This window comes from Hyperolius riggenbachi, chromosome 10 (assembly GCF_040937935.1).
Source record: "Hyperolius riggenbachi isolate aHypRig1 chromosome 10, aHypRig1.pri, whole genome shotgun sequence".
NCBI classification, from domain to species: domain Eukaryota; kingdom Metazoa; phylum Chordata; class Amphibia; order Anura; family Hyperoliidae; genus Hyperolius; species Hyperolius riggenbachi.
The window spans coordinates 35,552,806-35,575,280 of record NC_090655.1 but is presented as its reverse complement, the minus strand read 5'-3'; the positions used below and the strand labels follow the sequence as shown (position 1 = coordinate 35,575,280).

General features: G+C 47.4%; 1 protein-coding gene across 2 annotated transcripts in view; it reads right to left on the bottom strand.

Moving 5' to 3' along the window:
• The window catches only part of CCAR1 (cell division cycle and apoptosis regulator 1), a 111,369-nt gene that overhangs the window by 18,531 nt on the left and 70,363 nt on the right, over positions 1 to 22,475 (bottom strand). For both annotated transcript variants that reach the window (XM_068257674.1, XM_068257675.1), the window contains 4 exons: positions 11,208 to 11,438; positions 9,911 to 10,019; positions 2,863 to 2,957; positions 272 to 418 (listed from right to left, as the gene is read on the bottom strand). In XM_068257674.1, coding sequence (XP_068113775.1) covers positions 272 to 418; positions 2,863 to 2,957; positions 9,911 to 10,019; positions 11,208 to 11,438 — 582 coding nt within the window. The remainder of the gene's footprint in view (positions 1 to 271; positions 419 to 2,862; positions 2,958 to 9,910; positions 10,020 to 11,207; positions 11,439 to 22,475) is intronic.

Here is a 22,475-nt window from a genome sequence, read left to right as displayed (position 1 = left end):
AGCCCCACTGGGGCTAAATACATGCCTTGAATGCAAATCAGTTGCAAATGATGTACTAATTCCTAATCGCTAGATGTATGGCCACCTTTACCGCAAGTATAACGTGATATGAGAAGGTGATGCATTGAAAGTTATTAAATGTACTACTAAGCACAACAGGTGCTACACAGGCTACTACACATTTTCTTAATGGCCCTTTTCATTACATTAAAATCGATTACAGTAAATGAAAACTACTAATGTAGTAAGGAGAAATTGCTGGCTACTGTACCTGTGCTCTGGACAGATGTAAGCCAAGGGTGTAAATAATTTCTTCTAGATCCTTCTCTAATAAATAGCCACAGTGACTTTGATCAAAGTATACAAATGCCATCAGAAGGTCCTTGTTCACTGTAATCATCTGCTTCTTTTCTTTCTCCTGGAAATACAAAACACAATTCCATTACTCCAGATAAATTATACTACACTTAAAGAGACACTGAAGCGAAAAAAATATATATTTTCAGATACATAGTGTTTTTATAACATTGCATCATCCTCTAATATTTGCAGTTTACACACTGCTCAGCATGCTAAATTATTTTTACAGAGCAGTCTTGTAAACTATTGTCCTGTCTTCTGGGGAGCAAAATAAGATACAGTGACTGACAGTTCAGATAATAAGATACAGAAGACAGACCTCTCTGTGACTTTGAAAGTTGTGGAGCTCAATGGCTCTTTTGCATGAACAACTGGAGTTTCTTAACTCTTCTTGTACTGGAAACAATATTAGACCTATGTCTCTGCTCCTAATATTTTATTTCTTAGCTGTACTACACATACAAAATCATAATTTTTTTTCGCTTCAGTGTCTCTTTAAAACAAATCATTTGCACAGTATTCGATTAGGCATAGGTGATAAAACCAAAAAGATGATCTGTGATGTGGTAGTGGATTGGTTAAACCCAAAAAGTCAGAGGTCATGCTATCAGGAGGTTAGGGTTTGGGGTCAATATGGAGAGTTCAGGAGGTCAGTTTTATCAATTAAGCACTGTTAATATTTTAACAGGGATAGGATATGGTTTGGAAAAGCTTAAAGGGTGATAGGTATCAGGTAATTGCCTAGTGTTAAAGAGTAACTGTTAGCCCCAAAAATGAAATTTAAATCACTATTGCAATGTTTTATTTACTTTTTAAGGGAGCCAAAAAGCCAATGCAGAAGTTAAAAATCAATCTAATTTTTTTTACTATGTAGCCTTTTCCCCAAGCTCCGGACGCAAAGCCGCATAACAGATACTGCTGAGCATGCCCATGTCTGCCCGACCCCCCTCTTCCCCCAGGACCAGGTGCCGATATATTCTCACCCCAAACAGCTGACACGGAGAGAGAGCGGGAGCGGAGTACATCTACACACTTCCAGCGCCGCCACCGCAGAGCAGCCGCCGCCGAGTCACATGTGAGAGAATCACGAGCAGGAGAGAGATGCACGGCGGCGGCTGCTCTGCGGTGGCGGCGCTGGAAGTGCTCCCGCTCTCTCTCCGTGTCAGAGCGGTCAGCTGTTTGGGGTGAGAATATATCGGCACCTGGTCCTGGGGGGGAGAGGGGGGTCGGGCAGACATGGGCATGCTCTGCATGCTGAAGCAGTATCTGTTATGCGGCTTTGCGTCCTCCTTTGGAGCTTGGGGAAAAGGCTACATAGTAAAAAAATTAGATTGATTTTTAACTTCTGCATTGCCTTTTTGGCTCCCTTAAAAAGTAAATAAAACATTGCAATAGAGATTTAAATTTCATTTTTGGGGCTAACAGTTACTCTTTAAGGATCGAATTAAAGGGATACTAAGCTGAAAAAAATAAAATTGGCCAGTTACTTACCTAGGACTCCTTCCAGCCTCCTGAAGTCCTTATGGACCCTCGCTGTCATTCCACACTGTGCTGTTCCTCTGCTGTCCCCATCTGTAGGCTGGGCACAGCAAGGTGCTGGCCACTGTGCATATGCAGTGCCAGCCAACAGCCTCCTCTATCATGCTCCCGTAGTTGGGAGCATTCTGGGCATGCTGTTCCCCTCCTCCTGTGCTGTCCCCCTCCATAAGCTGGGCAACTTTGCAAGTTGCCGGCCACTGTGCATGCTCAGCGAAGCGCCTCCTCAATCCTGCTCACTAATCTTATCTAATGGCAGAGCCTCTTATACTGGGTACACATGATATGTTTATCCGCTCGATTTTCCACGCGATTCTTTTATCTTCCGCTCTTTTTTATCCTTTTCCATTCACTTCTATGAGAAATCGACCCAAAAAACGTTTGGAAGGAATATCAGACATGTCGGAAATTCTGTATCAAACCCATTTATCGAGCGGAAAAACGTATGGTGTATTCCCAGCATTAGGGATGGTCATTAAGATGCAAATAATTCAGCGTTAATTCAAGATTGTACAACAGTCTGAAATAAAGTGGTGTAACTACAGCGACCCTGGGGGGGCTGTATTGCCGCTCTTCCGCCTTCTGCAGAGTAACCGTTTTATATTTACCTGCTCCAGCGCTGCTGTCTGTATCTTTTGATCTTCCAGACAACAACATATGCTCTATACAGTATCTCTGGCTCTGAATGCATGTCATGTGACCAGGAGCAGGAGGGGCGGGGGGGGGGGGGGGCGGTTGCACAAAACATGGCAAGGAGGGCCACATTCAGGCTGCGGGCCTGGTGTTTGACACCTATGTTCTAAGTGTTTGGGTAGTTCATTCAAACATTCAGTGGGTACTTTAATGTGCAAAGCTGGACTCACTCGTTTTGCCAATAACATATCTAAGATGGGTCACATATAAAGGAATAGAATTTAATGTACTACAAAGAGATGTGTAATATAATGCAGTGTGAAGGGCAACAACCTTATCTTTGGTTGGGCTCTCCTTGCTGCATTTGTTATTCTTCTTGTCCTCTCTCTTATCCTTGGTGCTGGCGTCATCATCATCGTCATCCCGGTCTGTCATACAAAACACAATTGGCTTGTTTTCATTAGTGGAACGCCATCATTAAATACAGAAAATTAGAATTCTGATAGCGAATCATATGAAAGTTTTATTAAAATTGGGACGGAACTTCATATTAACTGAAAAAAGTTCATCATCATCCAATAAGAAATGTATTTATCGTACCTATCCTGCTGTTTTTAGTGCTCAGTCAGATTCAAAGGGACCCAGAGCAGGACCCAAAAATGCCATAATGAACTTACCTGGGGATTCCTCCAGCCCCTCGTAGTCTGCGATGTCACCCGGCGTCCTCCAGGCTCTCTCCGTTCTTCCGCAGGATGCTCCGTTAACTGTGCGCCTTCGCTAGGAGTCGTGAGCAACTTCGCATGGGTGGCCCCTCCACGCGCCCATCGCTGAGTCTTGTTCATTCTTTCGAGAACCTTGCATGCGCAGAACAATCATGGCGATAGATGCGCGGAGGGGCTGCGCACAACTCCTAGCAAAGTCGCGTTTCTAACGGAGCTGCCAATTGGAGAACAGAGGGGGCCGAGAGGACGCCGAGGGACTAAGAGGGGCTGGAGGATGCCCCAGGTAAGTTCATTATGGCAGTTTTAGGTCCTGCTTAGGGTCCCTTTAAGAGAAATGTGATATATATATATATATATATATATATATATATATATATATATATATATATATATATATATATAAAACAAAATTATGAATATTTCAGCTGGTTTTCATTCAAAATACAAGTAGAGATGGGTCGATGAAATGCAAATAATTCTGGGTTGCATGCAAATTTAATGCAGATTGTACGTGTGAAAGACAACTTTACTTACGGTAACGTCTTTTCCAGTAGTCAGAAGGACAGCACCCCTGGATGAGACTTGTCTCCCTCCCAATCGTGGACAGGAACTGCAAAAGAAAGATTTGCATAACAAATAGGCAGCCATATATAAGCTACTAGCTTACCCTCAGTACTTCAGTTAATACAAAAGATGACACGGACCGGTATAAATGCCTACTTACATAATTATTATTCCACCCAAAAATAGGGCGGGTTGCAGGGGTGCTGTCCTTCTGACTACTGGAAAAGACGTTACCGTAAGTAAAGTTGTCTTTCCCAGAACGTCATTGGACAGCACCCCTGGATGAGACGATGTACCAGATATGAGATCTAGGGCGGGACCACTGCCTGCAGTACTTTTCTTCCAAAAGATAAATCTGCTGCGGCTGAGATGTTTAGGCGATAATGCCTCACAAAGGTATTGTGACTTGACCAGGTAGCAGCTCTGCATATCTGTTCTATTGATGCCCCTGACCTCTCTGCCCAGGAAGTCGATATTCCTCTTGTAGAATGAGCTCTAATTGAAGACCCTAACTGCTTCCCTTGAGCTTGATATGCCAATGTAATAGCCTGTCTGATCCATCGTGCTAGAGTCGTTTTGGACGCCTTGTTGCCTCTTTGTTTCCCAGCAAATAGAATGAACATTGCGTCAGTTTTTCTCCATGGACCTGTTCTCTCCATATATTGATATATTGTATAAGACATCTCCTCACATCCAGGCAATGAAGTCTCTTTTCCTTGTCATTGTTAGGATTCTCACAAAAGGAAGGAAGGAAGATTTCTTGATTCCTGTGAAATGAGGAAACAACCTTTGGTAGAAACGCTGCATCCGTGCGTAACGTAATTCTATCTTCGGAAATGACGCAGTAGGGCTCTTTAATAGACAACGCCTGCAATTCACCTATTCTTCTAGCTGAAGTAATGGCTAGCAGGAAAATGGTTTTTAGAGTAAGAAATTTATCCGAAATTTGTGATAATGGTTCAAAAGGGGCTTCACATAACCCCTGTAAGACAGTATTTAAATCCCATGAGGGTATTCTGGACCTGATTGCTGGTTTCAGTCTCTTTAAAGCTTGGAAGAATCTTAAAATTAGATTTTCTTCTGCCAGCCGTCTTTCTAGAAATACGCTTAGAGCAGATACCTGTACCTTCAGAGTGCTTATACTAAGCCCCTTCTTGTATCCACACTGAAGAAATTCTAATACGGATTTAAGTGATGTATTGTCACAAGATCTTTCCGAGCACCATTCGTTAAACACTCTCCAGGCCTTTTGGTATATTACTCGAGTCACCTTCTTCCTACTCTGTATCAAAGTTTCTGATAGTTCGTCTGAAAAGCCCTTGGACTTCAGGATGCCCCATTCAGCTTCCAGGCTGAAAGGTGAAGGCTGTTTAAACTCGGATGCCACACTGGACCCTGGGACAACAAGTGAGGTATGGGAGGAAAGACTATCGGATCTGTAACCGCTAGTGTTCTTAGTGACGTGAACCATGGTCTTTTTGGCCATAGTGGAGCTATCAGGATTACTCGAGCCTTGTCCTGAATAATCTTTTTTATTACTCGTGGTAGCAATGGAATTGGAGGAAATGCATACATCAGTAACTCTCCCCAATTGATCGAGAAGGCGTCTACTTTCCAAGGTAGGTCCTCTGGAAACAGGGCACAAAATTGCTGACATTTCGCATTCGCTCTCCTTGCAAACAGGTCTACTTCTGGGCAACCCCATTGTAACGTCACTTGCTGAAAAACTTCCAGATCTAGTGACCACTCGTTCGAGTCTAACTTCCTCCTGCTGAGGTAGTCCGCCAAGTGGTTTGAGGTTCCCTTTAAATGTATCGCAGTTAATGATAAAAGATTTCTCTCCGACCAGAATAGGATCTTTGCCGTCTTTTCCCATAAGGATTGACTCCTCGTGCCCCCTTGCCTGTTCAGGAAAGCTACAACGCTCCTGTTGTCTGTTCTTATTCTGACATGAGAATTCTCTATTAGGGGGCCGAAATGTAGTAAGGCTTGCCATACTGCTTGCAACTCTCTGTTGTTCGATGACTGTGACCTTATTGTCATATTCCATGATCCTTGAGCCGGCAGAGAATTGAAGTGGGCTCCCCAACCCCACAAACTGGCATCGGTTGTGATTGTATTCTGTTGTGGATAATTCCACAGATGACCTGGAGATAGATGATCCAGACGTTGCCACCAGATAAGGGAAGTCTTTACACTTTGTGGAATGATGATCTTCTTGTCTAGAGTCACCAGAGACCTGTTCCAAGATTTCAAAATCCATATTTGTAGAAATCTCGCATGGAACTGTCCCCACTGGATCGCCGGAAAGGCAGAGGTTAGAAGTCCTAGAAGAGCCATGGCTTTTCTTAGCGATATGCTTCTTAATTTCTGAAATGAGAAAATACTATTAAAAATAGCAATGATCTTCCTATCAGGTAACAACAGTTTCTCTTCTCTGGTAGAAATATTGAAACCCAAAAATTCTAGACACTGGGAAGGAATCAGAGCAGACTTTTCCCAATTAATTAACCAACCTAACTCCTGGAGGACGCCCAGAGTTATAAAAAGCTGATCATTAACGGATTTTTCAGAAGAACCCCATAATAAAAAATCATCAAGGTAACCGACAATATTAACGTGTCTTAACCTGAGAAGAGCTAATACTTCAGACATAACCTTAGTAAATAGCCATGGGGCAGACGATAGTCCGAAAGGCAAGGCATTAAATTGAAAATGTCTTACCTCTCCTTCCATCCATACGGCAAACCTCAGGTATTGTTGGCAGGATAAATGGATTGGTAGATGTAGATACGCATCCTTCAGGTCTAGGGATGCCAAAAAAATCGTCCTTCTGTAAAAGATGAACTACAGATCGAATATTGTCCATCCTGAATTTCCTGTATTTGACTTTTAGATTCAATTTCTTTAGGTTTAGAATCAATCGATAGGCTCCTTGAGGCTTTTTTACCAGGAAGATTGGGGAGTAGAATCCCTGTTCTCTTTGACATGCTGGAACCTGTCGAATTACTCCTTTCTGAAGAAGAGACTTTACTTCTGACTGGAGGGCTACTAATAAGGCTGGGTCTTTTGGACAAGGTGTTAAGACAAAGTTTTGAGGGGGGAGATGTTCGAACTCTATTCTGTAACCTTCTAATATTATGTTTAGTAACCATTGATTGGTGAATAGTTGTTGCCATATTTCGTAAAAGTTGGTGATTCTCCCCCCCACCGGAATGATGGCGTCATTGTTTGTTTGTCTTTTTAGTATTAGTAGCGGTATTGCGGGGTCCTTGTTGCCTGTAAGGAGCCCATCTTCTACCCCTGGAGGATTTACTATCCGTTTCATTTTTAGCGGGGGCCCGAAATGGCCGTTTATTCTGAAAGGGGCGCTTCCTTGGGAAATTTTTCTTATTATCTGCTGTACGATCTAGTGTATCGTCCAGCTTAGACCCAAACAAAAGGTCTCCTTCACAGGGGATACCACAAAGCTTAGATCTGGATGAGTTATCCCCATTCCATGTCTTAACCCATACTCCCCTTCTAGCTGAGTTCACTAGTGCGGTGGTACGGGCTGTTAATTTAACCGTATCGTCTGCTGCATCAACCATAAAATCTGAGGCATTAGTGATTTTAGGAAAGTCATTAAGGATTTCTTCCCTAGACACCCCATTTGCTATTTTATACTGTAATTCTGCCAACCAAGTCTTCAGAGATCGACTCACTGCTGTCGATGCTACTGCCGGCTTAAAAGTTAATGAAGCAGACTCCCAAGCCCTACGCAAAACATTATCCATTTTCTTGTCTATTGGGTCTTTAAGGTTTCCGAAATCCTCAAACATAAGGTCTGATTTTCTTGAAACCCTGGAAAAGGACGGATCTAGTTTTGGCGGAGGGCCCCAATAAGCCTGGTCATCAGGAGAAAAAGGATAACGCTTAGATAAAGATTTTGGCCAAAAGGCCCTTTTCTCAGGATTTTGCCACTCTTTCTTGATCAAAGTTTTAAGAGTAGAATGGACCGGGTTGAACCTGGATTGGGGGTCCGCCAATCCCTCATACATTTGGTCAAGGGGTGACAAGGGTTTTTGCTCTGATTTAATACCCATTGTTTCATGCATGGATGTCAAAAGATCCTTCATTAATTCTGTAGAAAAAGCAAACTTTTGTGGTTTTTCAGTCTTATCCATCTCCTCCCCCTCAGATATTTCATCTAATGCAGAAATTTCTCCCTCAGAAAATTGAGAACCTTCTACCTCACTATCTCTGCTTCTCCTAGCCTGCACAGGAGTACGAGATAAAGGAATTGGAGATAAACCACTGACATTAAGGTTAACAGGAACCTCATTGCTAGGACCAGGCATTTCAGCAGGGCTGGGAGCTACAGTCTGAGAAGAAATGGCAGAATCTTTAATTTCCTTGATGGCTGAAGACATTTCTGACCGCATCCATCCCATCAGATCCTTAAAGATTACTGGTGATTCATCCTTAACCAGTTTGTTTGTACAATCCTGGCACAGCTTTTTTGAGGTAGAGGATGACAAGCGAGAGGAGCAAATGGCACATTTCTTCACAGATTTACTAGATCCACTAGACTGTGTGGAAGATTTGTCAGATTTGTCCTGTTTTCCAGGCTTTTCATGTTTTTCTGGCTAAAAAACATAATAACAAGCCAACCATTAGTACCCTCTCTAGTATATATTAAAATACACATATATACACACTGTACAATTTGTACATAAGTACTTGCCAGAGAGGTATCTTGGGCTGGCCTGGCAGACTGCGCAGGAGCTGACCCAGAAGCGTCCTCCATGCTCACTTTAGACAACCAGAGTGAGTCAGGAAACAGATTTAAATAATCATCACATGACACAAAGAAATGCAAACAGCCACCTGAATACTCAGTTCATTAGCATGTTTCTCATTTGCATAAGCCTTTCAAAGGTTAGCCAGCCGCGGCACCTGCCGCTTAATTGCTTAAGCGTATTAGCATAATTATCCCCCTTCTGAGGCACCTGCCGCATGTAAACCGTTACCTTAGCGGATCAGCTGATGCTGATCCGCAATGACCGCCGCGGCCGCCTGCCGCCTGATCTGAGTCACACTGGACGCTGCGCGTGACGACTTCCGGGAAGACCCGGAAGTACCTTGTCTCCCAAGCGCGCCTGCGCTATATCTCCGCTGCCTTGCACGGAGAAGCCTCCTCCACGCTGCAGGGCTCCCACTGTCACCTGAATCAGCCTAACTGGAGCCCTGAAAGACGTTGCCCCTGAACACCTGTCAAGGATAGCACTCTGGAGACCTCTCCTCTGCATTCCGTCCGGGACAGGAAACTGAACTGAAGTACTGAGGGTAAGCTAGTAGCTTATATATGGCTGCCTATTTGTTATGCAAATCTTTCTTTTGCAGTTCCTGTCCACGATTGGGAGGGAGACAAGTCTCATCCAGGGGTGCTGTCCAATGACGTTCTGGGAAAAAGTAGTGCTCTTCTTAAGGTGGCCACACACACGATACAATAAAATTTTCCGATTTTACGGCAATTTGATAAAAACTATCGGATCTCCCGAAAACAATTGAAAGCTTTTTTTGTCATTCGACTGAAAAATTTAATCGGATTTCCCGTTTTTTTTTCCAATTTTAATCGAACTGGAATGCCAGATATTTTTCCTCAATCTTTCTAAGGATTGTATGGTGTGTGTTAGATTGTCAATTTATTAATATACACACCCTAGCAATTTTCTCAGATTTTCCAATCATTTTTATCATAATTGGGGACAAAATTGAACATGTGTGTGGTACATTGGTCATATTTTTGAAATGTTGCAGTCAGAAAAATTGATTGCAATTCTTAAATTGAACAGATATTTAAAAAAATTGTATGGTGTGTGGCCACCTTTAGTCATATTTATTGGTTTAATCTCAAGCTGCATACAATTTGCAGTATATCTGCAAGAAGGCAGTTTTTATTGACCTTTTCTATCCATAATGTAAGAATTTGGATGTATTCTACCATCTGCACAGCAATGCCCGAGGTATCCCTGAAGGTCAATACAGCTAAGAAATCAAGGCCTAACCCTGGGATTGGTTCCCTTCTGAAATATATCAATGCTTCTACATGCCTTCAAAATCCCCATCATCCTCTTCTGCTCCTATAGGCTCATAGTCTTCTTGGTTGTCTTCATCCATTTCTTCATCATCTCTGGAATCCTCTCTCTTCTTGTCATCCCTCTGCAATGATAGAGGACTGTTATACAAAAAATTAAAATGTATTAGTCTGAATATAAGATATATACTTTGCAGGTACTTCACCTGCTTCTTCAGGAAATTAACAGGAAGAACTATTGACAAGCTATTAGGCACAGAGCCTCCGTGAAGCAGAGCCGTGCCTGCTAAGAGCTCATCAATAGTCACTTGTTAATTGCCTGAAGAAGTGGGTGAAATGCCTGCGAAACGTGTCACTTGTGGAGTATACAATAAAGTTTTGTCTGAGGCTAGATTTACAGTGGTCAGTTGCATAACTCACGCGTTATGATGACTGAACTGCAATGAAGACGGGCCATAGCCTTTCATACAAAGCCTGCATGCAGCGAGTTAAAATAACGCGTTCTGTTACTATGGACAGGCCCATTGCACTATATGGGCAGTAAGTTTACATACAGAATTATTCTGCAATGCAACTGACCACTGAACAGGGCCTCGATCTGCCAAAGAGTCTTCACTGGGGAGGCAAGTCCACCAATACCTCACAATTTTTAAACTGTTTTTAGTGCATTTTAATCTCTTTGGAATCACCCAATGAACTTTACTGCCAGTGCAGAAACACCAGTGGCTGAAGGTCAGCAGTGCAGCCCATCATTCTACTGCTAGCAACAACCTTCTGGGAATGAGAGTTTCATATTCTGTTGACAGGACCAGTCGTTGGGAAACTCTGCCACGCAACCGAATAAGCCCTTTCGAGCAAGATCTTTCCAGCATGGCAGATCAATGGTTTTGTCTACAAATTAATGCTGCAACGCGGCTACCCGATCGTCATTTCGATCAGTCTTTGCCACATTCAATCATGATGAGGGATCTTTCACACCAGAGCCCTTTTGTGCGTTTCAACACAAAGGCAATTCTTTGCGTTAACCAAGGTAAAATGAAAGTCCGTAGACTTTCATTTTACCTGTCACACTCGATGCTGTGTTTTGGTGCGTTGCGGTTCAACGCACCCGGGAGCCTGCGTTTTCCGTCGGGTTTAATAGCTACCGCCGCCGATAGCGTCACACCTCAGATTCCCGATGACACGCCGCAGGGCATATAACGCGTGCAGGAAACCGCTCCTGCACGTGTTGATAGATGTAAAAGAGGCCCGAGTGATGCAAATCGAGTGCTGTAATGTATGGGCACCTTAAAACAGATCTGCATTCTTCAAACCTTTTTGTCGTCTCTTTCATCCGTTTTTGATTTCTCCTCAGTAGATTTTCTACGTTTCGGCTTTGGTTCTTCGTCATCATCCTTGTCATCCTTCTTTTCTTTCTTTTCTTCCTTCTTGATCTTTTTGTCCCTCTTCTCTTCTTTTTCAGGAAGGGCCAAAAGCTCCCTATAGATCAGAACGCCAAAGTCTCTCTGTAGCATTTCATTGAACAGCTCGGCAAAGAGCGACACCTGGTGAAATAAAAAGGCACATGTGTGAAACAACATACTGGTCCTCTAATGCTCCTGAGGCTTCCCACTTTGCCCTCAACCCGACTGACCTGGACTCTCATCAGAATCAATTTTATTTCGCCAAGTAAGTTTGCACCTACAAGGAATTTGTCTTGGCAGTTGCTTAACAAACACAAACAAAAACAATACAAGGGCAGACAGTGTGTATATTACAAGTCAAGGACATTATGCAAATATAGTGGCAGTAAGCAATGTGAGAATTGTTCATTTACAGTTCTGTGCTGATTACTATCAAGTCCTAGCAGCTCTAACGTGGTTCAGCATGAAGTATGGCTACCGCTTGAGGAAGAAAGCTGTTCCTGTGTCTAGAGGTTTTGGTAGCGATTGACCGGAATCTTACACCTGAAGGCATGCGCTGGAAGATGGAGTGAGCTGGATGAGAGGGGTCAGAGGCAATTTTGGTTGCTCTTTTTCCGCACCTGCTAGCGTAAAGATCCTGCAGGGAAGGTAAGCTACAGCCAATTATCCTTTCCGCTGTTCGGATGATGCGCTGCAGCCTCACCTTTTCTAATGCTGAGCAGGAGCTGAACCATACAGTCATGGATGAGGTTATGGTGGATTCAATAATAGCAGTGTAGAACTGCACCATTACATTTTGAGGTAGGCCAAACTTTTTCAGCTGCCGTAGATGGTACATCCTCTGTTGCGCTTTCTTGACAGTAGTGGCCATATTGTTATCCCATTTTAGGTTGTGTGAGATCGTGGACCCAAGAAACTTGAATGACTCTACCTGGGTTATTGTGGATCCATTTATGGTTAAGGGGAGGTGCTGGGGGGAGATCTCCTAAAGTCTATTATCTCCATGGTTTTGAGAGCGTTTAGTTCCAAGTTGTTGCTGCTGCACCAGGAGGAAAGCTGTCCCACCACCTGCCTGTATGCAGATTCATCCCCGTTTTGTATGAGACCAACTACGGTTGTGTCATCTGCAAACTTCAGAACCTTAACAGATGGATCTGTGGAGATGCAGTCATTGGTATACAGTGAGTAGAGCAGTGGGGAAAGCACACAGCCCTGGGGTGCACCAGTACTGACGGTCAGAGAGCTTGATGTGTGTTTACCAAGTCTAACACGCTGTCTCCTATCGATTAGGAAATCTGTTATCCATTTGCAGATGGATTCAGGTATGTGTAGCTGGGAGAGCTTGCTGTGCAGTGATGGAATTATGGTATTAAATGCAGAGCGGAAATCTATAAATAAAATCCTGGTGTAGGTTCCTGGGGTGTCTAGATGCTGTAGTACATAATGCATACACATGTTCATGGCATCATCTGCGGATCTATTAGGCCTGTTGGCAAATTGCAGAGAGTCATAGCTTGCGTCTGCACTTAACTTTGTGCATGAGCACAGCTGCACCTGCCACAAAGCCACTCGTAGATCAGCAGATATAGCTTACTGTGCAGGAACAGGACAACCATGCATGTAGGGAGTGCAGCCGACAAGCTATTCTGGTATGTTCAGAGGGTCCATACTAACGGTGCTGGTGAGGAGGACATGAGAAGCCACTGAACTATCCAGAGGTTTCCCTCTAGAAGACAGTGACTGTCTATAGTAGGGATTAGATGGTGAGCTCCTCTGGGGGAGAGTTAGTGGCAATTTGTGTGCTGTAGAGGGATGTAGGTCTCATGACCCTTCCAAGTCTTAATTTTCAGAACTTTCAAAAGAGCCAACTCTGCTTGGAAATGTAGTGCATATTGTGTCTAGTCATCTCTGAACTCGAATGGACAAGTTTTCTCCGAGACCCTCACTAATCCTTGTATTGCAGTCCTCTTTTGCATTTCAGTGGGCCGACACATCCATTAGGGATTTGGGAAGCCAACTCCCATATAACTTTTCCTAGCGCTTTGATCTTACGTATATGCCAATCATGGGAGCAAATAATAGAGTACCTGAAAGGGGAACTGAAGTAAGAGGTATACGGAGGCTGCCATATTTCCTTTTAATCAATACTAGAGTTGGGCCGAACCTCCGATTTTAGGTTCGCGAACCGGGTTCGCGAACTTCCGCGGAACGTTCGGTTCGCGGAAAAGTTCGCGAACCACAATAGACTTCAATGGGGAGGCGAACTTTGGGGAAAAAAATTCTGCTGGCCACAAAAGTGATGGAAAAGATGTTTCAAGGGGTCTAACACCTGGAGGGGGGCATGGCGGAGTGGGATACACGCCAAAAGTCCCCGGGAAAAATCTGGATTTTACGCAAAGCAGCGTTTTAAGGGCAGAAATCACATTGAATGCTAAATGACAGGCCTAAAGTGCTTTAAAACATCTTGCATGTGTGTACATCAATCAGGTAGTGTAATTAAGGTACTGCTTCACACTGACACACCAAACTCACCGTGTAACGCACCGCAAACAGCTGTTTGTGTAGTGACGGCCGTGCTGGGCTGGTGCGCACCATGGCGAGAGTGCAGGTTTTGGTGGCTTTACAGCCCATATGGTCGCCTGGCTGATGTAGCTGAATGACAGAACAGTGACTGTCCAGCTGATCAAATTTGGTCTGACCACAATGAAGCAACGACCTTATTATCTTTTGTGTGCCCCCCGAGACACTCATCTAGGCGCCCGTCATTGCTTCATTGTGATACGCAAGCCCCTTCACCACGGCAAGGTAATGATCACGAAGGGGAATGGGCGCATGTACATGCCTTTTGTTGTTGCAGCTGCCCGCAGTGCAGCCAGAAAAATTAGGCAGTCATGTACACGGACCAGAAAAATTATTACAGCGGCCGCTGCTAGCAGCGGCCTAAAAAATTCAGCAATCCGCCTGGAGTCCCGGACCCTGTTGGTGGTGGCGGAGAAGGTAGTCAAGTGGCCTGCAGGCAGACATGCTGTGTGGAGGGACTGGGAGCGACTTAGTCTTCTTGGGGCAGGCCAGGCAGCCAGTCACACGGCGTGCAGGCAGAGATGCTGTGTGTGCGGGGACTGACTTAGTCTTGGGGCGGGCAGCAGCCCTCCAGGATCCATGCCTCATTCATTTTGATAAAGGTGAGGTACTTAACACTTTTGTGACTTAGGCGACTTCTCTTCTCAGTGACAATGCCTCCAGCTGCGCTGAAGGTCCTTTCTGACAGGACGCTTGCGGCAGGGCAGGAGAGAAGTTGGATGGCAAATTGGGACAGCTCTGGCCACAGGTCAAGCCTGCACACCCATTAGTTCCTCATCGCTGTTCACAGCAGTGTCTACATCCACACTTAAGGCCAGGTAGTCGGCTACCTGCCGTTCCAGGCGTTGGTGGAGGGTGGATCCGGAAGGGCTACGGCGAGGCGTTGGACTAAAGAACGTCCGCATGTCCGACATCACCATGAGATCGCTGGAGCGTCCTGTCTTTGACTGCGTGGACACGGGAGGAGGATTAGTGGCAGTGGTACCTTGCTGGCGTTGTGCTGTCACATCACCCTTAAAGGCATTGTAAAGCATAGTTGACAGCTGGTTCTGCATGTGCTGCATCCTTTCCACCTTCAGGTGAGTTGGTAACAGGTCCGCCACTTTGTGCCTGTACCGAGGGTCTAGTAGTGTGGCCACCCAGTACAGCTCATTCCCCTTGAGGTTTTTTTTATACGGGGTCCCTCAACAGGCAGGACAGCATAAAAGACGACATCTGCACAAAGTCGGATCCAGTACCCTCCATCTCCTCTTGCTCTTCCTCAGTGACGTCACGTAAGTCAACCTCCTCCCCCCAGCCGCGAACAATACCACGGGAAGGTTGAGCAGCACAAGCCCCCTGCAACGCCTGCTGTGGTTGTTCTCCTGCCGCCGTCCCCTCCTCCTCCTCCTCCCCCAAAGAAACACCTTGCTCATCATCCTCTGAGTCTCACTCGTCTTCTGCACACGACTTCTCTTCTTCCTCCTCCTCCCCCCTCTGTGCTGCCGCAGGTGTTGAGGAAACAGCTGGGTCTGATGAAAATTGGTCCCATGCCTGTTCCTGCCGTAACGGTTCCTGGTCACGCTCATTCACAGCTTCATCCGCCACTCTACGCACAGCACGCTCCAAGAAGTAAGCGTAGGGAATTAAGTCGCTGATGGTGCCCTCACTGCGGCTCACCAGGTTGGTCACCTCCTCAAACGGCCGCATGAGCCTGCATGCATTTTTCATCAGTGTCCAGTTGTCGGGCCAGAACATCCCCATCTTCCCAGACTGTTTCATTCTACTGTAGTTGTAGAGGTACTGGGTGACGGCTTTCTTCTGTTCTAGCAGGCGGGAGAACATGAGCAGGGTCGAATTCCAGCGAGTCGGGCTATCGCAAATCAGGCGTCTCACCGGCATGTTGTTTTTCCGCTGAATTTCCGCAAAGCGTGCCACGGCTGTGTAAGACCGCCTCAAATGCCCACAGAACTTCCTGGCCTGCTTCAGGACATCCGCTAAGCCAGGGTACTTTGCCACAAATCTTTGAACAACTAGATTCATGACATGTGCCATGCAGGGTATGTGTGTCAGCTTCCCCATATGCAAAGCGGCAAGCAGATTGCTGCCGTTGTCGCACACCACGTTGCCTATCTCCAGGTGGTGCGGGGTCAGCCACTCATCCACCTGTTTCTTAAGAGCAGCCAGGAGAGCTGCTCCAGTGTGACTCTCCGCTTTGAGACAAGACATGTGTAAGATGGCGTGACACCGTCGTACCTGGCATGCAGCATAGGCCCTGCGGAGCTGGGGCTGTGTAGCTGGAGAGGAGAACTGCCACTCAGCCAAGGAGGAGGAGGACAGCGAAGAGCATGTAGCAAGAGGAGAGGAGGTGGCAGGAGGCCTGCCTGCAAGCCGTGGAGGTGTCACAATTTGGTCCGCTGCGCCCTGCTTGCCATCGTTCACCACCAGGTTGACCCAATGGGCTGTGTACGTAATGTAGCAGCCCTGCCCGTGCTTGGCAGACCAGGCATCCGTGGTCAGGTGGACCCTTGACCCAACGCTCTTCGCAAGAGATGACACCACTTGCCTCTCAACTTCACGGTGCAGTTGGGGTATGGCCTTTCTCGAAAAATAAGTGCGGCCTGGCATCTTCCACTGCGGTGTTCAGATGGCCCCAAATTTACGGAAGGCCTCAGAGTCCACCAGCCGGTATGGTAACAGCTGGCGAGCTAACAGTTCCGCCACGCCAGCTGTCAGACACCGGGCAAGGGGGTGACTGGCCGAAATTGGCTTCTTCCGCTCAAACATTTCCTTCACGGACACCTGACTGCTGCTGTAGGCAGAGAAGCAGGAAGCGCTCAAGGGCAGAGGCGGAGTGGAGGAGGGTGCCTGTGAAGGTGGAAGGGAGAAAGCGGCAGAAGCAGATGATGCACTTGGAGGAAGAGGAAAAGGAGGGTGACTTTTTTGTGTGCTGCTGCTGCTTTTGCTCAGGTGGCCATCCCATTGCTGTTTGTGCCTTTTCTCCAGGTGCCTTCGTAAGGCACTTGTCCCTAACGTGAGTGTTGGCCTTTCCACGGCTCAATTTTTGTTGGCAGAGCGAACAGATGGCTTTGGTCCGACCTGAGGCACACACATTAAAAAATTTCCACACCGCTGAGCCACCCTGGGATGTGGGCACTATGGGGGCCTCAGCAGCTGATGCTGAAGGGCAAGTTGGCTGGCTGTACATAGATGGCGATACATGGTGCCGGACACTGCCACCAGCTGTTTCTGACGAAGAGCTGCCCCAGCTTCTTTCAGCAACTTCTCTCCTCCTACTACTCTCTGACTCCCCCTCTGAACTTTCCCCCTCTTCATCTCCTCTATTGGGAACATACAGAGGATCCCTATCATCGTCATCATCGTAATCATCCTGCCCAGCTTCGCTTGCCTCAGAAAAATCCAAACATGCACCATCAGTAGGTCCTTAATCCTCCTTACACGTTACATCCATAGTGTTGCTGCGTAACTCAGACATATGAACTGGTGAAAATTCATCTGGCTGTAACAACAATGGCTGTGCATCAGTGATTTCAACACTAAATAATTCTTGCGAAGTGTCAAATGCAGCGGAAGTGGTGCTAGTGGTAGCGCTGGTGGCTGAGCAAGATGAGGTGTTCTGTGTCGCTAAATACTCAACCAAGTCCTGACAATCTTGGGAGGTGATGGGACGTGCCTTCTTCCGAGCACTGTACTGTGGGCCAGGTCCACACGAAATTACATTTACACGACCTCGCGCAGACCTGCCGGGTGGCCTTGCTCTGGCACTACCTCTTACTCTACCTGTTTTGTCCATATCGGGTATGCACGGAGTGGTATATCACACTGCGTGCACTCACGTAGGTAGGTGGGTTCACTGAACTGCACAGGTATGCGCACTGATGCGGTGGGTTCACTGAACAGAACAGGTATGCAGTGGCGGGTTCACTGAACAGAACAGGTATGCAGTGGCGGGTTCACTGAACAGAACAGGTATGCAGTGGCGGGTTCACTGAACAGAACAGGTATGCAGTGGCGGGTTCACTGAACAGAACAGGTATGCAGTGGTGGGTTCACTGAACAGGTATGCAGTGGTGGGTTCACTGAACAGGTATGCAGTGGTGGGTTCACTGAACAGGTATGCAGTGGTGGGTTCACTGAACAGGTATGCAGTGGTGGGTTCACTGAACAGGTATGCAGTGGTGGGTTCACTGAACAGGTATGCAGTGGTGGGTTCACTGAACAGGTATGCAGTGGTGGGTTCACTGAACAGGTATGCAGTGGTGGGTTCACTGAACAGGTATGCAGTGGTGGGTTCACTGAACAGGTATGCAGTGGTGGGTTCACTGAACAGGTATGCAGTGGTGGGTTCACTGAACAGGTATGCAGTGGTGGGTTCACTGAACAGGTATGCAGTGGTGGGTTCACTGAACAGGTATGCAGTGGTGGGTTCACAGAACAGGTATGCAGTGGCGGGTTCACAGAACAGGTATGCAGTGGCGGGTTCACTGAACAGGTATGCAGTGGCGGGTTCACTGAACAGGTATGCAGTGGCGGGTTCACTGAACAGGTATGCAGTGGCGGGTTCACTGAACAGGTATGCAGTGGCGGGTTCACTGAACAGGTATGCAGTGGCGGGTTCACTGAACAGGTATGCAGTGGCGGGTTCACTGAACAGGAATGCAGTGGCGGGTTCACTGAACAGGTATGCAGTGGCGGGTTCACTGAACAGGTATGCAGTGGCGGGTTCACTGAACAGGTATGCAGTGGCGGGTTCACTGAACAGGTATGCAGTGGCGGGTTCACTGAACAGGTATGCAGTGGCGGGTTCACTGAACAGGTATGCAGTGGCGGGTTCACTGAACAGGTATGCAGTGGCGGGTTCACTGAACAGGTATGCAGTGGCGGGTTCACTGAACAGGTATGCAGTGGCGGGTTCACTGAACAGGTATGCAGTGGCGGGTTCACTGAACAGGTATGCAGTGGCGGGTTCACTGAACAGGTATGCAGTGGCGGGTTCACTGAACAGGTATGCAGTGGCGGGTTCACTGAACAGGTATGCAGTGGCGGGTTCACTGAACAGGTATGCAGTGGCGGGTTCACTGAACAGGTATGCAGTGGTGGGTTCACTGAACAGGTATGCAGTGGTGGGTTCACTGAACAGGTATGCAGTGGTGGGTTCACTGAACAGGTATGCAGTGGTGGGTTCACTGAACAGGTATGCAGTGGTGGGTTCACTGAACAGGTATGCAGTGGTGGGTTCACAGAACAGGTATGCAGTGGCAGGTTCACTGAACACAACAGGTATGCAGTGGCGGGTTCACTGAACAGGTATACAGTGGCGGGTCCACTGAACAGAACAGGTATGCAGTGGCGGGTTCACTGAACAGGTATGCAGTGGTGGGTTCACTGAACAGGTATGCAGTGGTGGGTTCACAGAACAGGTATGCAGTGGTGGGTTCACAGAACAGGTATGCAGTGGCGGGTTCACTGAACAGGTATGCAGTGGCGGGTTCACTGAACACAACAGGTATGCAGTGGTGGGTTCACAGAACAGGTATGTAGTGGTGGGTTCACAGAACAGATATGCAGTGGCAGGTTCACTGAACAGGTATGCAGTGGTGGGTTCACAGAACAGGTATGCAGTGGTGGGTTCACTGAACAGGTATGCAGTGGCGGGTTCACAGAACAGGTATGCAGTGGCGGGTTCACTGAACACAACAGGTATGCAGTGGCGGGTTCACTGAACACAACAGGTATGCGGTGGTGGGTTCACTGAACAGGTATGCAGTGGTGGGTTCACTGAACAGGTATGCAGTGGTGGGTTCACTGAACAGGTATGCAGTGGCGGGTTCACTGAACAGGTATGCAGTGGCGGGTTCACTGAACAGGTATGCAGTGGCGGGTTCACTGAACAGGTATGCAGTGGCGGGTTCACTGAACAGGTATGCAGTGGCGGGTTTACTGAACAGGTATGCAGTGGCGGGTTCACTGAACAGGTATGCAGTGGCGGGTTCACTGAACAGGTATGCAGTGGCGGGTTCACTGAACAGGTATGCAGTGGCGGGTTCACTGAACAGGTATGCAGTGGCGGGTTCACTGAACAGGTATGCAGTGGCGGGTTCACTGAACAGGTATGCAGTGGCGGGTTCACTGAACAGGTATGCAGTGGCGGGTTCACTGAACAGGTATGCAGTGGCGGGTTCACTGAACAGGTATGCAGTGGCGGGTTCACTGAACAGGTATGCAGTGGCGGGTTCACTGAACAGGTATGCAGTGGCGGGTTCACTGAACAGGTATGCAGTGGCAGGTTCACTGAACAGGTATGCAGTGGCAGGTTCACTGAACAGGTATGCAGTGGCAGGTTCACTGAACAGGTATGCAGTGGCAGGTTCACTGAACAGAACAGGTATGCAGTGGCGGGTTCACTGAACACAACAGGTATGCAGTGGCGGGTTCACTGAACACAACAGGTATGCAGTGGCGGGTTCACTGAACACAACAGGTATGCAGTGGCGGGTTCACTGAACACAACAGGTATGCAGTGGCGGGTTCACTGAACACAACAGGTATGCAGTGGCGGGTTCACTGAACAGGTATGCAGTGGCGGGTTCACTGAACAGGTATGCAGTGGCGGGTTCACTGAACACAACAGGTATGCAGTGGCGGGTTCACTGAACACAACAGGTATGCAGTGGCGGGTTCACTGAACACAACAGGTATGCAGTGGCGGGTTCACTGAACACAACAGGTATGCAGTGGCGGGTTCACTGAACACAACAGGTATGCAGTGGCGGGTTCACTGAACACAACAGGTATGCAGTGGCGGGTTCACTGAACACAACAGGTATGCAGTGGCGGGTTCACTGAACAGGTATGCAGTGGCGGGTTCACTGAACAGGTATGCAGTGGCGGGTTCACTGAACACAACAGGTATGCAGTGGCGGGTTCACTGAACACAACAGGTATGCAGTGGCGGGTTCACTGAACACAACAGGTATGCAGTGGCGGGTTCACTGAACACAACAGGTATGCAGTGGCGGGTTCACTGAACACAACAGGTATGCAGTGGCGGGTTCACTGAACACAACAGGTATGCAGTGGCGGGTTCACTGAACACAACAGGTATGCAGTGGCGGGTTCACTGAACAGGTATGCAGTGGCGGGTTCACTGAACAGGTATGCAGTGGCGGGTTCACTGAACACAACAGGTATGCAGTGGCGGGTTCACTGAACACAACAGGTATGCAGTGGCGGGTTCACTGAACACAACAGGTATGCAGTGGCGGGTTCACTGAACAGGTATGCAGTGGCGGGTTCACTGAACAGGTATGCAGTGGCGGGTTCACTGAACAGGTATGCAGTGGTGGGTTCACTGAACAGGTATGCAGTGGTGGGTTCACTGAACAGGTATGCAGTGGTGGGTTCACTGAACAGGTATGCAGTGGTGGGTTCACTGAACAGGTATGCAGTGGTGGGTTCACTGAACAGGTATGCAGTGGTGGGTTCACTGAACAGGTATGCAGTGGTGGGTTCACTGAACAGGTATGCAGTGGTGGGTTCACTGAACAGGTATGCAGTGGTGGGTTCACTGAACAGGTATGCAGTGGTGGGTTCACTGAACAGGTATGCAGTGGTGGGTTCACTGAACAGGTATGCAGTGGTGGGTTCACTGAACAGGTATGCAGTGGTGGGTTCACTGAACAGGTATGCAGTGGTGGGTTCACTGAACAGGTATGCAGTGGTGGGTTCACTGAACAGGTATGCAGTGGTGGGTTCACTGAACAGGTATGCAGTGGTGGGTTCACTGAACAGGTATGCAGTGGTGGGTTCACTGAACAGGTATGCAGTGGTGGGTTCACTGAACAGGTATGCAGTGGTGGGTTCACTGAACAGGTATGCAGTGGTGGGTTCACTGAACAGGTATGCAGTGGTGGGTTCACTGAACAGGTATGCAGCCCTACTCTCACTAATGCAGGCACACGAGTGACCGTAATGGCCGCCGCTGCCTGCCTTATATAAGGGGGGTGGGGCTCCAGGGGCTAGTGTAGCCTAATTGGCTACACTGGGCCTGCTGACTGATGTAGAGGGTCAAAGTTGACCCTCCATGGTGCATTATGGGGCGAACCGAACTTCCGCAAACGTTCGCCTGCGGGACGCGAACGCGAACCACGGAAGTTCGCATGGAACCGTTTGCAGGCGAACCGTTCGGCCCAACTCTAATCAATACCAGTTGCCTGGCAGCCCTGCTGGTCTATTTCTCTGCAGTAGTATCTGAATAACACCAGAAACCAGCATGCAGCTAGTCTTGTCAGATCTGACTTTAAAGTCTGAAACACCTGATCTGCTACATGCTTGTTCAGGGGCTATGGCTAATAGTATTAGCGGCAAAGGATCAGCAGGGCTGCCAGACAACTGGTATTGATTAAAAGGAAATAAATATGGCAGCCTCCGTATACCACTTACTTCAGTTCCCCTGCAATGTATGCTGGGAGATGTAGTCCATGGAGGAGAGAACATTCTCTGTATTCACATCCATGGACTACATCTCCTGGCATGTATTGCAGCATGCGCACAACACTGCCAGGAGATACAAATTGCAGTTGGTGCGGCCATTTTGAA